We start from the raw sequence: 16,299 nt of genomic DNA on the forward strand, positions 1-16,299 counted from the left end.
ATGTAATCTTTTATTTATCAAGAGATTAGTTTGTTATAATTGAATATCGACCTGATATCTTATGTTAAACTCGGGATTATTATATCATATGAATTATAAACATGCTCGAAGATAATGTTATGAGTAGGTCTCTTGTGAGACGATCTCACGAATCTTTATCTGTGAGACGATTCAACCCTACCAATATGCACAATAAAAAGTAATACTCTAAGCATAAAAAATAATACTTTTTTTATGGATGACCCAAATAAGAGATCTGTCTCACAAAATATGACCCGTGAGACCGTCTCAGACGAGTTTTTGTCTAATGTTATTATACCACATAGATAAGTGTTGAAAAAAAATTAGGTTAATTGTGGACCTACCTCATGTGTGCCATCTTCTTTGCTCACAATGTTGTCGTATTTTATATAATATTGCACAATGTATCAATTTTAATAATTTTATTGTGACGTCAGGTTTATCTCACAGCATGTGGTGCTGTCAACTACAAGTTGTCGATGAATGTTAGTGGGAGTTGTACAATAAAAGGTTTCAAATAAGTTTTTTTTTTATGTATATATAAATTAAAAAAATGGTTTCAAATAATACATCTATATTACATAAGCTTGATATGGTCGGTGGAATATATTTTTATTGACAAAAATTTGTGTGAGACGGTCTCACGGGTCGTATTTTGTGATACGGATATTTATTTGGGTCATCCATGAAAAAATATTACTTTTTATTTTGAATATCGGTAGGGTTGACCCGTCTCACAGATAAAAATTCGTGAGACCGTCTCACAAGAGACATGCTCATTTTTATTTACCTAAAATATCCCTGTTATTTTTAAATTTTCTCTCAGATTTTCAAAAAGGAGTAAATATTGTTGTTTTTTTGTATTATTTATAATAATTCATAGTTTATAATTTTATTTTATAATTTGAAATACTATATTTTCAGTAATAATATATTTCTATTTATTTTAAAGCGCAAAAATTAAATATTAATGAATAATATAAAATTATATTTCATCTACAATTTTACGCACAGAAACAGAAATAATTGTGAAGATAGTAGAAGTGTAGATGATGGAGAAAGGCAGTGTTGTTGGCCATAAAATGTGCTATGGTGGAAAATATAAAGCATTCTCTTGTTACACTCAACAATCTTTATCTGTCTCCATATTTGATTGTTGAGGCAGCCATCTCTGCAAACTTCTTTATGTCTTGAGCTTCATTTTTAAAATAAATAAATAAATCCACACATGCCCTAAAAAATTAAACATATATTATTTAGTACGAGAATTTACAAAAATTATTTCTAATATGTAAAACAAATCAAATTCATTCTCGAATTATCCTTATTTTATGAGAAAATAAAGTACATTAATGTATAAATTCGGACATAAATTTTGGTATTGAAAAATATTAAAATATAACAATCGAAATTACATGCGCATGAAGCCACTTGATCAGTTTCTTGTGTCAGTAACATAGTTGAAATTTAGGGTTGAAAATTTTAACGTAGTAGTAATCAAATATGTCGATAAAGAATTTTAAGTACGTATATATGCATGAAATGTGATGTTGTGATGCTATTTTGTTTGTTTTTCTTGGTGATTTTTTATTTGGCCTTCACAAAATCACCTCTCGCTTACATATGTATGGGTTTGGTTAGGAAAAAATCTCATACCCCCTATTATATCCTGAAAAAAACTACGTAATAAAGAGGAACATAAAAAGACAAATAATTGGGAAAAAAGAAAAAGAAAAGACTTGTAATTTGAGTTGTTTTGATATTTAGTTATGTAATTAGGGATGACCGAACCACGCATTAAACGAAATAGGTCGAAACCTGATCAAACAGGTTTACAAACAGGTCTTGACAGAACGAGTTCTAGTGGAGTTTAAAATAATGAATGTCCTAATAATTAACTTTAATTCACAATATTTCCGTCTTTGTTGTTTAAAATGTTTTGGTTAGGATTTAAATTTGATGAATATATTGATTCTAAGATTTTTTTTAATGTGTAACAGATCTGCGGGTTCAATGTTTTCTTGGTGGACCAGGTCTTGGAATTACCCAGACTCGTCGTTCCTTTGTCATGCTTATCGGAAGTAGTCAAAATCTGGTATAGTAAAATAATATGTTCTCTTTCTAAAAAAACTTTTCATTTTTTTCTTGGAGTGGTGCCAAACAACCACGTCAACAATATTCAAAGTCGTATTCATATTATGATGAAAAAAATGACTAAAAGTAACATTATATATATACATATTTGATTAATTTGGAGTGCTGACATAATGTCAGTCAGACAACCACATCAACAATATTCAAAGACATATTCGTATTATGATAAAAAAGACTAAAAGTAAAATTATATATATACATATTTGATTAATTTGGAGTGCCGACAAAATGATAGCCAGACAACCACGTCAACAATGTTCAATGTCGTATTCCTATTATGACGAAAAAAAATGACTAAAAGTAAAATTGTACATACACATATTTGCTTAATTACAGGACAAGAAACAAAAATTAAAAACCATACAAAGAAGATTTTTACAAATTTCCCAAACACGAAATAACATATGATTTCTTCTCCTTTTTTTCTAACTTTTTATTTCTCTTTAATTCTATTAACATATTTGTAAGTGGATATATTTCTCATCGAGAAGCTTGATGTTGTTGCACATGTTAAACGCATGATTTTCATAAGCAGAGTAAGTATATTAAGTGTTAGAAATATCTCCAACTTGGGAGCACGAATCCGAGTGGAACAGCACTGTATTGATTATGAGTTTTGAGAGAAAACGAGTTTCCAATGTATTGACTACCAGTTTCATCATGACCTCAAAATGTACAAGGCTTAAAATAATTGATGTATAAAAATAAAAAAATATTGGAAGTCAGATAAACATTTTAATTAATATAATGAAAGCAAAAGTTCTGAGAGAGTTGAAGTTTTTTTACCATGAATATAGCAAACTCGATAAAATTAATCAATAATCCAAAACATAAAGCAATAACGCAAAACCATGAATAATAATACGAGGCCCACTATTGCTGTACGTTCAGTTGCAAATACAAAGCAAAATCGAAAAGAGATGCGGATGATATGATTTTCACCAACCCAGCTTCACAATTCTTATCCCTTCAATTTTTTCGAGACTTCTTTAAATTGCGAGATTACAAAACCAAGGTATGATTTTGGGTTTTCTTCACACTTTTTTTTTTTATTATTATCAGACGGCCGAAAAAAAGGACCGAGTCAAAGCCATAGAGCTCTGGCTTCCTTTAGTATAGGCACCAATTCTCCAGAAATATGGGCGCCCATTACTTTCTCTAGCCCACCGATCAATTTTCCTCCGACGAAAGCCGCCGGCAACTGCGGATAGGCGGCTTTTCCAGATCCCACTTCGCCGATGAGCTTGAACAGCTCGTTGGTCACGGCAGCTTCATTCTGCTCGTCAACGTCAAATATCGCGGGTTTGACTCCATGTCCATGCAGCAAAAGCTTGATCACGTGGCACATGCAGCAGCCCTTTCTAGCAAATACCACCACCGCATTCTCGGCCACCACTTTTCTAATACTTTCGGTGTTTATCGCCTCACCCCATGGGTCGGCCGTCGCTGGCGGAGGTGTTGATGAGCAATTGGCCACGGCGGTGTCTGTGGGAAACAATATTCCGTGCGAGATTGATTGTTCCATGGCTTGATGTTATTGTGGGAGAGGGAGCAAACAGGGGAGATGGATAGCTGTGTGGTGGCGTGAATATATATAGGAGTTTACAAAGGAATTATTTATTATATTATTCTCTCAAAAAAAATTTATTATATTATTATAAAATTGCTTCCTTTATATGAAATATTTATCTATATTTATATACAATAAAAGTTGGTTTTTTTAAGACGATTTCACGAATCTTTATTTGTAAAACAAGTCAATCCTACCGATATTCACAATAATAAGTAGTAGTCTTAGCATAAAAAGTAATATTTTGTTATGGAAGACCCAAATAAAAGATTCGTCTCACAAAATACGACCCGTGAGACCGTCTCATACAAGTTTTTGCCTTAAAATATTAGCTTCAGAAAATAAGTTATTTGCATAATTTATTTTTTGCAACAATTTTTTTTATTTCATGTATATATAATTAAATGAGTGTACGTGAAAAAAGGAAAAAAAATCAAGTTAATATTTTTGGATAATTTTTACAGGAAAGTCTCACTGAAATTGAGTGAGAAAAGACACATAAATAATTTTTTAACATATTATTTTGAACTTTTGGCATAGTATCATATTTTCGAAGTTTGAAAAACATACCCCACAGACAACTTGCTAGTTGGGTTTTACGGATAAATTGAATGACAAATTGGATTTCTATATTTTTTAATTAAATTTTCACATCAATATCATGGTTACAAATTGAACAATATTCATTAAATTTTCTCCACTTCAATTTTGAAAAATAAAATAAATCGATTTAGGTTAACGTCGGAATAGATAATTTCCATGTCCAAACAGACATCAATCATGACGTTGATCACGACGTCATGGATACTGTTGGTGACGTGCTGTAACATCACCAATTTGGATAAAGAGCACACTCGAAGTTGCGATTAGCGAAGTCCGATCACCGACGGCTTCTGAAGTCGCTATTCGGTCATCAGTCTTTATTGGTAACAATTAGCTAATGTGTGTACCGTGGTGTCCAAAAATCATTACAAGTAAAACCCATTCAAAAATCAGTACACGTAAAATCCATGCATTTATTTAATGCTCAAATCATTTATTTAAATTAAATTAATTTTAGTGATGCATGATTTATTTAAATTGTATTATTTTAATGTTTATGTGATACACGTTAAAATGTTTTTTCAAGTTTCATGTTTCAGGCGATTACTCGAGGCGGGGTCGAGGAGATGAGACGGGGACCTTTTTTTATAATTTTAAAACGTGTCATTTTATTTTAAGTTGGGTATGGGGCATTTTAAAAGGTTTAATTACAGTTTAAGCATTTTAAAGTCTAATTTATTTAATTAATGATTTTATGAATTTTAAACTTTTAAAGATTTAAAACTTGTGCATTTTATTTAAATTAAATAATTTTATTAGAGGTTAGTGGGGAGTAATATTTTAATTACCTTGCTAATTATTGATTAAGCAAATTTTACTCTCCCTAATTATCTAATCACACATTTTACACACTGAAACTGTTCAACACACACACACACCTATTCCAATTCAGTTTTATTATTTTGAAAGAGAAGAAACCTAGGGCTCTTCCTCATACAGCAGCCGCCCCTTCCCTCTGTAATTTCCAGCGAGTTTTCGTCATTTTTGTGCAATAAAAATCGAGCCACTATCGTCCCGGATCAAGCCTCGCTTCGTTCCCGCTTCGATATTGTCGTTACGGTATTTCAAATCATCAAAAGGCATGTATATTCTGTTATTGCTGCATTGGTTTCGTTATATTATGTGTTGTGTTGTTATTTATACGTAAAAATACATGTGTGATGCGTAGAAGTTTGACCAATTATGTTTAGAACACTTTTGAAACCATTTTAGATCTAAAATTTTCAATTTTGCTGTCTTTTTAAATATTGCGATTTTTTGATCGTGTTTTTGAGAAAAATTTCAACACGAAAATTGTAGAACTTTTCGATACCTTCGATTTGACAGTAAACTCGAAACATTTGGATAAAAATTGAGTGATTTATGAGGTTTTTTGTGGGACTGCTCAAACTGCATTTTCAGAAAAATATGTTTATTAACGTGTTCTTGAGATTTTACTGTTGCAGGCTTCGTTGGGGATCGATGGTGATCGTTGCTGCATATAGGTATGCTTAGTATGACGTTGGGTTGATATTTGGTATGCTGGTGAGTGTCAATAGGCACTTGAACTCGTTAGGAGTCGTAGGAAACAATTTGGTGTCAAATTCCATGTTTTGAGTTGTATCGTGTCGTAGGTTGGATATTGTGGATTTGGGGTGTTTGTACGAGGTTGGTTCAATATTAGGGTATATTAGGATGGGTCTCGGGGTGTCGGTTCATGGCCTGTACAATCGAGTCTAGAATGATAAGCATCGCGTGTATTGAAATTTCGTGAGTTTGCACTTCCCGTAGGTACACGGACCCCCTCACGGACCAGGGCACGGGGTCCATGTCTTTATTTCCTTCGCGGTGCCAAATTCTAGAGACTAGATGGACCCGTAGACGGACCCTAGCATGGGGTCCGTGTCCTCACTTCTTTTCGGTGTCTTTTTACCTAGCCTAGACGGACCCTTAGACGGATCCTGACACGAGGTGCGTGCCCTTCTTTTTCTTCGAGTATACAGACACAATATCTACACGGACCCGGACCCGGAGGGGTGCACGGGGTCCGTGTACTCCAGTCTTTTGGGAATTTTCTTAGGGGTCAGTTGGGATTTCAGGTCATGGTTTAGTGCAATGTTTAACAAAGTCGAGTCACGGGAATTTAGAACGTCCTAAGGAAAAGATTGAGCTTGAACGTAAGTACGAATACCTACGTCTAATTTATGCAAGTTAAGCTTTTAAATTCATGTTAGTATGTGCAGCAGCGGCCCCAAATGAAATCCAACGAATCCCTCAACGCCAAGTAAGTATGTTGACGTGCAAGAAAATATTTTTAGGTTTTTGAGGTATGCTAAATGTCTTGTGACCAATTTATGTATGGGGTTGGAAAGCGTTAAATCATGAATGGGGACCAACCCACCCCGTTAAAGCATGAACGGGTTAAGATCAGGATTGGAAAGCGTTAAAGCATGAACGGGGACCAATCCACCCGTTAAAGCATGAACGGGGATCTAATGTATGTGGCAGTGGGTTCGCCCCTGTCAGCCCAGTACTGTGGTTTAGTCTGATCAGACGATTTATGTTGTGGGTCACTTGCTTTGAAACATGCCTCTACGCAAAATAATGAAGTTTATGTATGTTTATGTATGTTCAAGTATGCAAGTATGTTTATGAAAGTTTTCACGTTATGGCACGTCTAAGTTATGTACGTATGATCATGTTTAGTGTAAGTTCAAGTTTCAAGTATGTACGTTCTATTTTAAAGTTGCATGTGGTTTTATTACGTATTATTTGTTACTCCAAGTTTATACGCGTTGAGTCTTTAGACTCACTAGACTTGATCGATGCAGGTGAGGATGTTTATGAGGAGGCTGGAGGTGGGGACCAAGGAGCAGGCTTGGACTGAGCGGGATGCTAGACCCGAGGACCGCCATGTTTTAAGTTTTATGAAAACATTCAATACTTTTGTCAAACTTTAAATTTCAAATCTTTTGTTGCAACAACTTGTGGGACGTACAGTTTATCTCCTTTATCGAATTTTGAATGTTCACGTTTCAATTAAGAAAATTTTAAATTTTTCCGCAAATTTTGAATAGTAAAAGTACGGTACGTTACAGTGTACCTTTTACATAATAATTTTTTAAATATTATAATGGTCATAAATTTAAAAATACTTAAAATAATCTTTTACAAACATTATATTTATTTGTTGATCTTTTATTTCAATCAAATAATTTGATTTGAAAACGAAATTTTTTGATAGATTTGAGATGCTAATTACCTAGAATGTATTTCAACTATGGCAAAAACTCAGTGAGACGGTCTCATGAGTCGTATTTTGTGAAACGGATCTCTTATTTGGGTCATCCATGAAAAAATATTACTTTTTATTGTGAATATCGGTGGGATTGACCTGTCTCACAAATAAAGATTCGTGAAACCGTCTCACAAGAGACCTACTCTTCAACTAATCACCATTGCATAATTACATCTGAATAAATTATGGGAATGATGAATTATAAATCCTTCCACGTAAATTCATTAGCATTTGTGCAAAGGTGTTTTTTTTATTAGCAAATTATGAGACAATTTGAAGCATAAAATATAGCAGAGTATATCGTCATATCTTATTATGTTTGAATTAATTCATTTAAAATCCATTTTAGTTTAGCAGCTCCAAATTAAATTTATTTTCCCATATAAATTTATTCAAACCTAGTACAATCTTAAGAACATGATTTTAATAAACAAACAAGAAGAAAAAAAAACCCTTATTTCAAGAATAATATTATTAATATGTCAAATTTGTATCACGGGTCTTGGAACTGAACTAATTCATGGAAAAAATATTATTATTTTTATGTAAAAAATATTATATTTTACCATAAATATGAATCGAGTCGATCAGTTTCACAAATATAGATTGTGATTCAACCTCATAGTAGAGCTACCCATTAAATATACATTTAGTTGCACCTTGTTTTAAATTACGTGCGATAGATAACAAGTCCTTGCGCTTTATTTTGATGCCTTGAGGTCATATTTTTCATGTATGTCATTTCCCCTTGTTTGACAATAACAAAATTTAATCTGGATTTCAGAGATTCGATTTCGATTTTATAGATTCAATTTCAACATCTAGAAGTATAGAATTCTGTTCTATATGTCATTCCATTTTTCATGTATATAAACATACAGCATTTAAACAATTTTATTTAATATATATGAATTGAAACTAAAATTAATATAAAAAATAATTATAAGATTATCTCACGTGTAAATTTTGTGTAACATATATTTTATCCGACCTGACCCATGAAAATATCAATTTTTATGTCAAAAATGTTAATTTTCAACCAATGTTTGAATTAGAACGAATCGATCTGTTTCACAGATATAAATTTGTGAGATTATATCAATGTAGACTTGCTAAAAATAACATATGATCAAGAGTATAGTTCTATGTATTCTCCATCAGGTCCATTTATATAGAATAACATTACATTTTTCTCAAAAACTTTCGTGAGACGATCTGGTCTCATAAGTCAATTTTGTGAAATCGATATTCAATTAGGGTCTCTTATAAAAAAAATATTACTTTTTATGTTAAAAATATTTTTTTATTATAAATATAGACATAATTAACTCGTTAAACAACAAATGTGGAAAATATTTACATGGCACGAGAGTCGAACGTTTCGACTGTGATTTAATAAATGAAAGCCATCAATTAAATGTGGCATAATAGTAAGAAATTTAAATCAATTATTTTATTTTATCGTCCTTTTAAAGTGCGACTGACTAAAATTATTGTACTTGGACCTGTATCGCCTGTGTCAAGTCGTCATCGGGAAGTTAGGTGCAAGATATAATATATTTTCATGTCTGGACTATGCCATTTTCATGTTTTTTTTAAGGAAATGTAACATTTCCTTAACATTTAGTATTATATAAGATTTTTTTAATCAAAATTTTATTACATTTATCTCCTTCGATATTTTTCATCTTGACAAAAAAAAAACATAAATATAACTCTTTTGATTTTTTTAAAAGTAACAAATAAATATGATATCTTATAACATTACATAGTAGAAATAGGGAAAAACTTGTATGAGACGGTCTCACGAATCGTATTTTGTGAGACGAACCTATTATTTGGGTCATCCATGAAAAAATATTACTTTTTTATGCTAAGCGTATTACTTTTTATTGTGAATATCGATATGATTGACTCCTCTCACAAATAAAGATTCGTGAGATCGTCTCACAAGAGACCTACTTGTAGAAATATAAGATTGTAATGTGTAGAGTGAATACAATCCTGATAGATAGTTTGTGATTTTAAAAATTATTGGATTTATTTTTTATTTTTCTTAAACCTCGTGAGATATACTTGTAATATTTAAATATAGTTGAATTTTTTTGTAAATACGATAAACCTCCGTAGAGATAGATGCAATTGTCCTATAATTTATTTTATTTATATAAAAAAAAACTGAAATAGAATTGATTTATTGCACCCTTTGATCGATGTAAAAGCCATTTTAATGGTGTAAGAATTTAAATTATTTTATATTTTATCGATGACTGTTGATTTATTTGATTTTTCAGAACATTTAAGAAAAAATTCTAAAAAGATTCAATCACTATTTAACAATATCTTACGTTCTATTAAATTAAAATAGAATAAGTCTATAGTAAAACGGTCTCACGAATATTTATATTTGAGACATGTCAATCTTACATATAATCACAATAAAAATGTGAGACGGGGAAATCCTACCGATATTCACAATAAAAAGTAATATTTTTAGCATAAAAAGTAATACTTTTTCATGGATGACTCAAATAAGAGATCCGTCTAACAAAATACGATCCGTGAGACCGTCTCACACAAGTTTTTATCATTAAAATATTGCATATTATAATTCAATTTTGTTTTGTCAGTAATCGAAAATCTCACAATAATATATTATAACAATAAAAATAGCATCATGTCAAATTTAATTTATCCTGAAATTATAATTTAAAATCTTAATCAGTCACAAACTATAATCTAATTAATTAACAGCAAATTCGATTGTAGATATTAGTAGTTTTTATTTTTTTCTCTATTGGATGCAAGTATCATAATTTTTAAAGAATTTATAACTTCACAAAACTCATGTGAAACCGTTACAAATCTTTAAATATTCGATTTATGAAAACGTAATACATTTTATGCTAAGGCTGCGTTTATTTAGTGAGATGTAATTATACTTGATAAATTGTACTCAGATTATTAAACTGATTTTATAGGATGTGAAATAATGATGTATAAGCAATAACATGTTTACTTTGATTGATTAATTTTATGATTGAAATTACGATTATTAAGTGAGAAGTTACAATTTTGCTCTCTGCCTATAATTAAAAATATTCTTTTTAATTGTATTTGTTAAATTGAGATTGTGATTTTTATTGAAAAATGTAAATTTTTATTAATTCACATGTAAATTATTTTAATTTATCAAAATTATTGTGTATAAATTTTATTTGTTGTTTAAAAATAAAAATTAGTAAATTGAGTAAAACAATATATTAAATTGTTTTAATATGATTATTAGTATAATATTATGTTTATCATAGCAAATAAACATAACATAGAAATATTACTTTTCATTTAAAAAATAGATAGGGTTGCGAAGACAGAAGTTTAGTTTCATGGCCACAAGGTGGTGAAGTTTGATTGTCTCCCCTACTTGCGCCGACATTTCCCTCAGTCAGAGAAAATCCGAAGAGCCTGCAACTTTTTGTACACACCGAAGTGAATTTCTTATTGTCTCCAAATAATGGTGGGGATTGGAGTGGAGAACGTGAGAACCTCGTGTCGTTAAGCAGATGATTGGTGCTCTTTGAAGATGCTGAATTTCTTGGACCATTTTGGGGAAAACAGGAAAAATTGTTAGTCTCGAGCTTCTTCTGATTGCCGAACAAAAACGGCATGAATCGAGGTGGAATAGAATTTGATTGCTGCGCTGTCAGAACAGAAGATGGAGATGAACTTGGTAAAAGGGTCGGCGGGAGGTGATTAGTGGATGTATAAACTGCACGATTTGGGGTCTGAACTTGGTTTTGTAAAGTAGCAGACCTGCTTCCCGGGTCTTGGTTGGTTTCGGGGATTCTTCCATGCGCCAGATTCGACAAGGTTTCTGGACTTTGCGAGACCTTTTGGCCCCGGAAGTTATCATTTATCACGGCAGTGCTCAGCGAGGGACTCTCCGAATCGGCATGAATTCTTGAAAAAACAAGACCCGGAAAGCACCGGGTGTCAGAAATTGGAGGGCGAGTAGGAGTTTCCAGCACAGCGAATGGAATTCGAAATTTTTGTACTTCTTGACCTTGCAAGACCTTTTGGAACCTTACATGATCCACAAAGTCTGAAAATTCAAGAATTCAATAAAATATGTGAAAATTTTAACGCTGACGAATAAATATGTAAACAAGAGGTAAAAAGCAAAGCAACAGGAAAGTAGAGACCTCTGGGAATTGGAAAATCTCTTTCTGTTTCAAGAAAGCTGATCCTACTTCTCTTGGAGCCGGGTAACACATAGCTGTTCGGTCCTGACACCGGACTGGATGGTTCGATCTCCCAAGGGGAAACCCGAGAATGGCTATTTCCCTCTGAATCGTCCCATTTTACCTGCAAAGGACATTTAAATTCAATGTTCAATAAATTAAAATAAAATAAAAACAAGAAAAAGCCAGAATGGAAGAAAACCACATACCAATAAGCACTTCCATCTTGAACCAGGCCACCTCATAGGATCCGCATCACTGACGCTAATAACGAGCCCACTGCCGTGACTAAAATACAATCAATTCTCTGGATACTCAATTTTATGGAGCGGCGAAAAAATCTGGCATAACGAACCTTCTGTTAGAAGAATCTTCCGTTTCATGATGGATTTTGAATCTAGTTCCAGACAAAATCGATTGCGAAACACTCTTGGAGAACTTATGATATGGCACTATAATATCAGATGAATGGGCCCTGCAAAACAACCTTAAAATTCAGATTTCTCAATCGGAAAAATAGATAATACAAAGTTATGGAAAGACTCCATTGATGCAACCCCACGTGTAAATGTAGCTTCAGGGGAGGCAATATTGGAACATTGCAGTTACAAGACAAAGATAAACCAAAAGGCGTTATACATCGAAGCCAATTCAGGTACTAAACAGATCCTTGGCTTCATACTTCTAGAATTAACAGATTAAGAGTTTCTACCAGTAATTTGAAGTACCTAGGATTGTACAAAATGCTAAAATTGCTCTGCACTGATGTGGCATTCACTACTTCAGAAATGCTGCTGGAATTGAACTGTTGGATACCATGAGCAAGAATACCACCACTTTTAACTTGAGCAGATCTACGTACTCCAAGCCTCAGCTCTCCATCATTGCCTCTGCAGTATATGATTCCAAGTTAACAAGAATTTTTTTTTTAAAAAAATAAACCATCAATTTGAAGTGATTCAAACCTCAAGAAAAGCACCGCATCTCCGGAAACGAGCTTCTTATTATTGACGAATGCACTCCAACCTGATGTCAGCAAATGTCTTCGAGGCTGACCTGATCCGGAAAAAAAATCAAGTCAGGATGGATCTTGCATAAAAACCAGTAATAGAACAAATATTTAAGAACTACCCCGGTAGATATGCCGGAATTTCCACTCCACGCCATGTAAATCCTTAGCCACAAGCTCCTGTGAAGGTCTTTGCTGCTTATAGTCCTAAAAACAAAAACGGTAAGATTCCTCTTTCAAACAAATCGAAGACATGTACGGAATTTAATGAGAATCAAAATTGCTAAGAATTACGAAATGAAAGGAGATATTGGCAATATCAATACCAGAAGAGGAAAACAATCCTCAGCAGCTCGACGAGGAACAGAGAAGCCACCATGAGTGCTGGTATCAGAAGCAGTTAGACTTTTACAGAACATGTGAGGTGTCAGAGGCTTCAAAGCGTCTTCGGCATCTTCATCTTCCACCTCAGCTTCTATAATACCATCTCTCCATTTTTGCTCAATCTACGGGAAATGAATTTAATGCGCTTAAATCACCATATTAATACTAAAGAAAGGCCCAGCATTGACAACATCCGAGCTCTTTGTAGTTTTTCGAAAGGGAAAAATGGAATATTTTCTATTTATGTGTGAAAAAAGGCCATTTTACCATGAAAAGAACGCCATGAATTTGATTCTCAAAGTAGGTAAAGTTACTGCATTTAAAAAGCATTCTCGTGTAACACCAATACTACGTAGACTCTCTGCTAGCTTCGTATAAATATAGTAATATCGCATGATCTCCATATCCGAAATCAAGAAAAAGACGGCCGACGTCAGATTTCAAAATTTGGAGTTGAAATGCCCAAGATACACTAGACGACAACCTCACAACTCTTTTTACATAAATAAATCAGAAAGAAAAAGAAAACAAAGATATACATGTTCGGATCAACGAGGGAATGCCTTAAAATGTGCTGATTTTTAGATTTTCATCATAAACACGAAGACTCACGTTTACACAATGCGGTTAAACGAACAATGCGATACTCAGACGAGCATTTCTCGTACCTGTTGGTCAGGAACTAAATAAACTAGAGCATAAACCTCGTCATTATTTGCGTCCGCCTAACAATTAAAAATCAGAACTTTCAGTATGGAGAGGCAAAGATAAGGAAAAAAGACCAAATCTGTACCTGGAGTTCGACGTCAATGACGCGACAAAAAACGTGAGAAGGAAGATCATAAGTCACCGCCGGGAGTTCGTGGTGGTGTTCCAAATGTCCCTGGGGAAAGTAAACGACGGCGCTTCCTTTCTTAGGCAACGAACTCAGTGGCCCGGCGCAGGCGTGCCACAGGTCCATGCACACCGCTGGCGCCAACGTCTTCACCAGTCCGGTTTTTTCGGAGACCCCCGACAAGGGGGGGGAACCATACAGCGACGCCGTTCCATCTTCATTATTTAGAATGTTCAAATCGATTGATCCGCACGTCATATTGATCACACTAACTCTGACCGACAAAAATCATAAAAAATGGAAGAAATGGGAAAATTATCATGTGAGTGTACGTTAAACGCCACACAGAGCGAAGCTGAGAGAAAAGATGGGACCTTTTTCACTGAGCAAAGCAATTAACACATCGTTTTCCCTCACTAAAAAGACGGGAGTCCCTTCTCTGTCAAAAAAAAATCGAACATAAATTGTTTACTCCTGCAATAAAGGCGACCTGCAAGTTGCAGAAGTAGATGATGAAAAAAGCAGCGCTGCAACTGCAGGGTGGAGGAAACAGGCTCTTGTGGGAGGATGTGTGAGTGGGGCTGGCAGAGAGTGTGTGAATGGAAACAGAGGATTAGATAATGTATATATTGTATGTATTTATTTCTACTGTATCACACAGTGAGATGTGTTTATGGGAGAGATTTTGGGAGTTGACGAAGGGTGTTCGATTCTTGAATGGATGTAACAATAATAATCTGAGGTATATATATATATATATATCAAGGTTTAAAAATTAAAAAAATGATAAAAAATTATTTTTAGCTTTTAGTATATTTTTAATTATATCAAGTTATTAATAGATTAAATAATATACACAATAAAGAATTTAAAAATAACAAAATTTCAAGTTAGGACATGAGTCTCAAAATAATAAATGATGTGAAGAATATAATTTATTAGTCATGAAATAACAAAAAAAAACCCATAAAACCCTGTATGAAAAGTAAATGATCTCATACAAATTTAAGCAAAAACAACTCTCGTTTTAGGGTTGATTCCATCCTACATGTAGGATCACTACCCCATGATAGAATCAAAGGCTCAAATTTAGCTATACATATATGAGATCTACTAATTTTTTTAAAATCACATATGTGTGTGAATCTTGTCCATCCAAACTATGTGGTGGCAGTGCCTCCACATGTAGCATCGAAGTTACCCTCTTTTGGTTGTGTATACTTCCTAGTTTAAGCAACAAATAATGTTACAGAAAAATAAAAAATTAATTATTTTTTCCATATCATTTATCTAATTTGGACTAAATAAATTTCTTAGACATCAAAAATAAATTTTAGTAAGAATAATCACAAATTGACGATTTCAAACCCGTTTAGCGTCCACGAGGCTGTAAAAAGAGAGAAAGGGGATATTATTTTTTAATTGAAAGTTGTACTAAGTTATCCAATATGATGCTCGAAATTTAAAATGATATATATATTTTTTTGATTTTGAGATAAAAAAACAAACCTAGTTTAAAAATTTTAAAAATATTGGATAAAAACTGGTGAAATTGACGAATACTAGTTTTTTTTTTTTAAATATCCTTATTTAATGATCCGATTTTTTAACAAAATAAAGAATAATGATAAATAATTAAAAATATAATTTATGATTTTTTATTTTTATTGGTTTAATTTAAAATAAATATTTATTTATTTATTTTGTTTCACTTTAATTATAAAATAAAAATTAGATACAAAAACAAAAAAAGTGATAGGTTTCTTACTTAAATTTTAAAAACACAAGGTTATCATTTTGACTATTTTCATTTTTTACAATTTTTATTACATATAGAGAAAATCAAATAATAGGATAATCATAATTTAAAATTTTTCATTTATTTTTTTTTATGATTTTTTTTTGAAGATATAATAAACATTCTCATTTTTTATATATTTTAATTTGTACACCCTTACAAAGTTGAAGGGATGTTCTCATAATATAGAAAATAATTGGACCTTTTGTAGTAGTAAAAAACCTCAAATGAGGTAGATGCAATTAACCTTAGGGCTACGTTTGGTTCGAAGGATAGGATAAACTAATTATTAGTATATAAATGATAAAGAAAATGATTGTGGTAGGAGGGATTAATACGGGGTAAAATAATATTATGTTTGGTACGATTTTTAAGTGTAGGATAATTTTGAATTTTTTGATGAAAAG

General features: G+C 32.5%; 2 protein-coding genes across 2 annotated transcripts; both read right to left on the reverse strand.

Annotated features, from left to right (window-relative positions):
- Nucleotides 1-3,259: 3,259 nt before the first annotated feature.
- On the reverse strand, nt 3,260-3,700 carry LOC142522052 (glutaredoxin-C9-like). The gene has a single exon (XM_075625221.1). The coding sequence runs from the start codon at nt 3,698-3,700 to the stop codon at nt 3,260-3,262; it is 441 nt and encodes a 146-aa protein (XP_075481336.1).
- A 7,266-nt stretch (nt 3,701-10,966) lies between these two features.
- Nucleotides 10,967-14,707, reverse strand: LOC142522053 (auxin response factor 3-like). Its single transcript, XM_075625222.1, has 11 exons — nt 14,053-14,707; nt 13,928-13,984; nt 13,202-13,381; nt 12,998-13,082; nt 12,832-12,922; nt 12,595-12,756; nt 12,222-12,341; nt 12,076-12,154; nt 11,828-11,990; nt 11,172-11,727; nt 10,967-11,090 (listed from the first exon to the last, which is right to left on the reverse strand). Exons 1-11 carry the CDS (start codon nt 14,350-14,352, stop codon nt 10,967-10,969), a joined length of 1,917 nt encoding a protein of 638 aa, XP_075481337.1. The 5' UTR covers nt 14,353-14,707.
- Nucleotides 14,708-16,299: the final 1,592 nt, after the last annotated feature.

The sequence above is a fragment of the Primulina tabacum genome, chromosome 13 (assembly GCF_025594145.1).
Source record: "Primulina tabacum isolate GXHZ01 chromosome 13, ASM2559414v2, whole genome shotgun sequence".
NCBI lineage: Eukaryota > Viridiplantae > Streptophyta > Magnoliopsida > Lamiales > Gesneriaceae > Primulina > Primulina tabacum.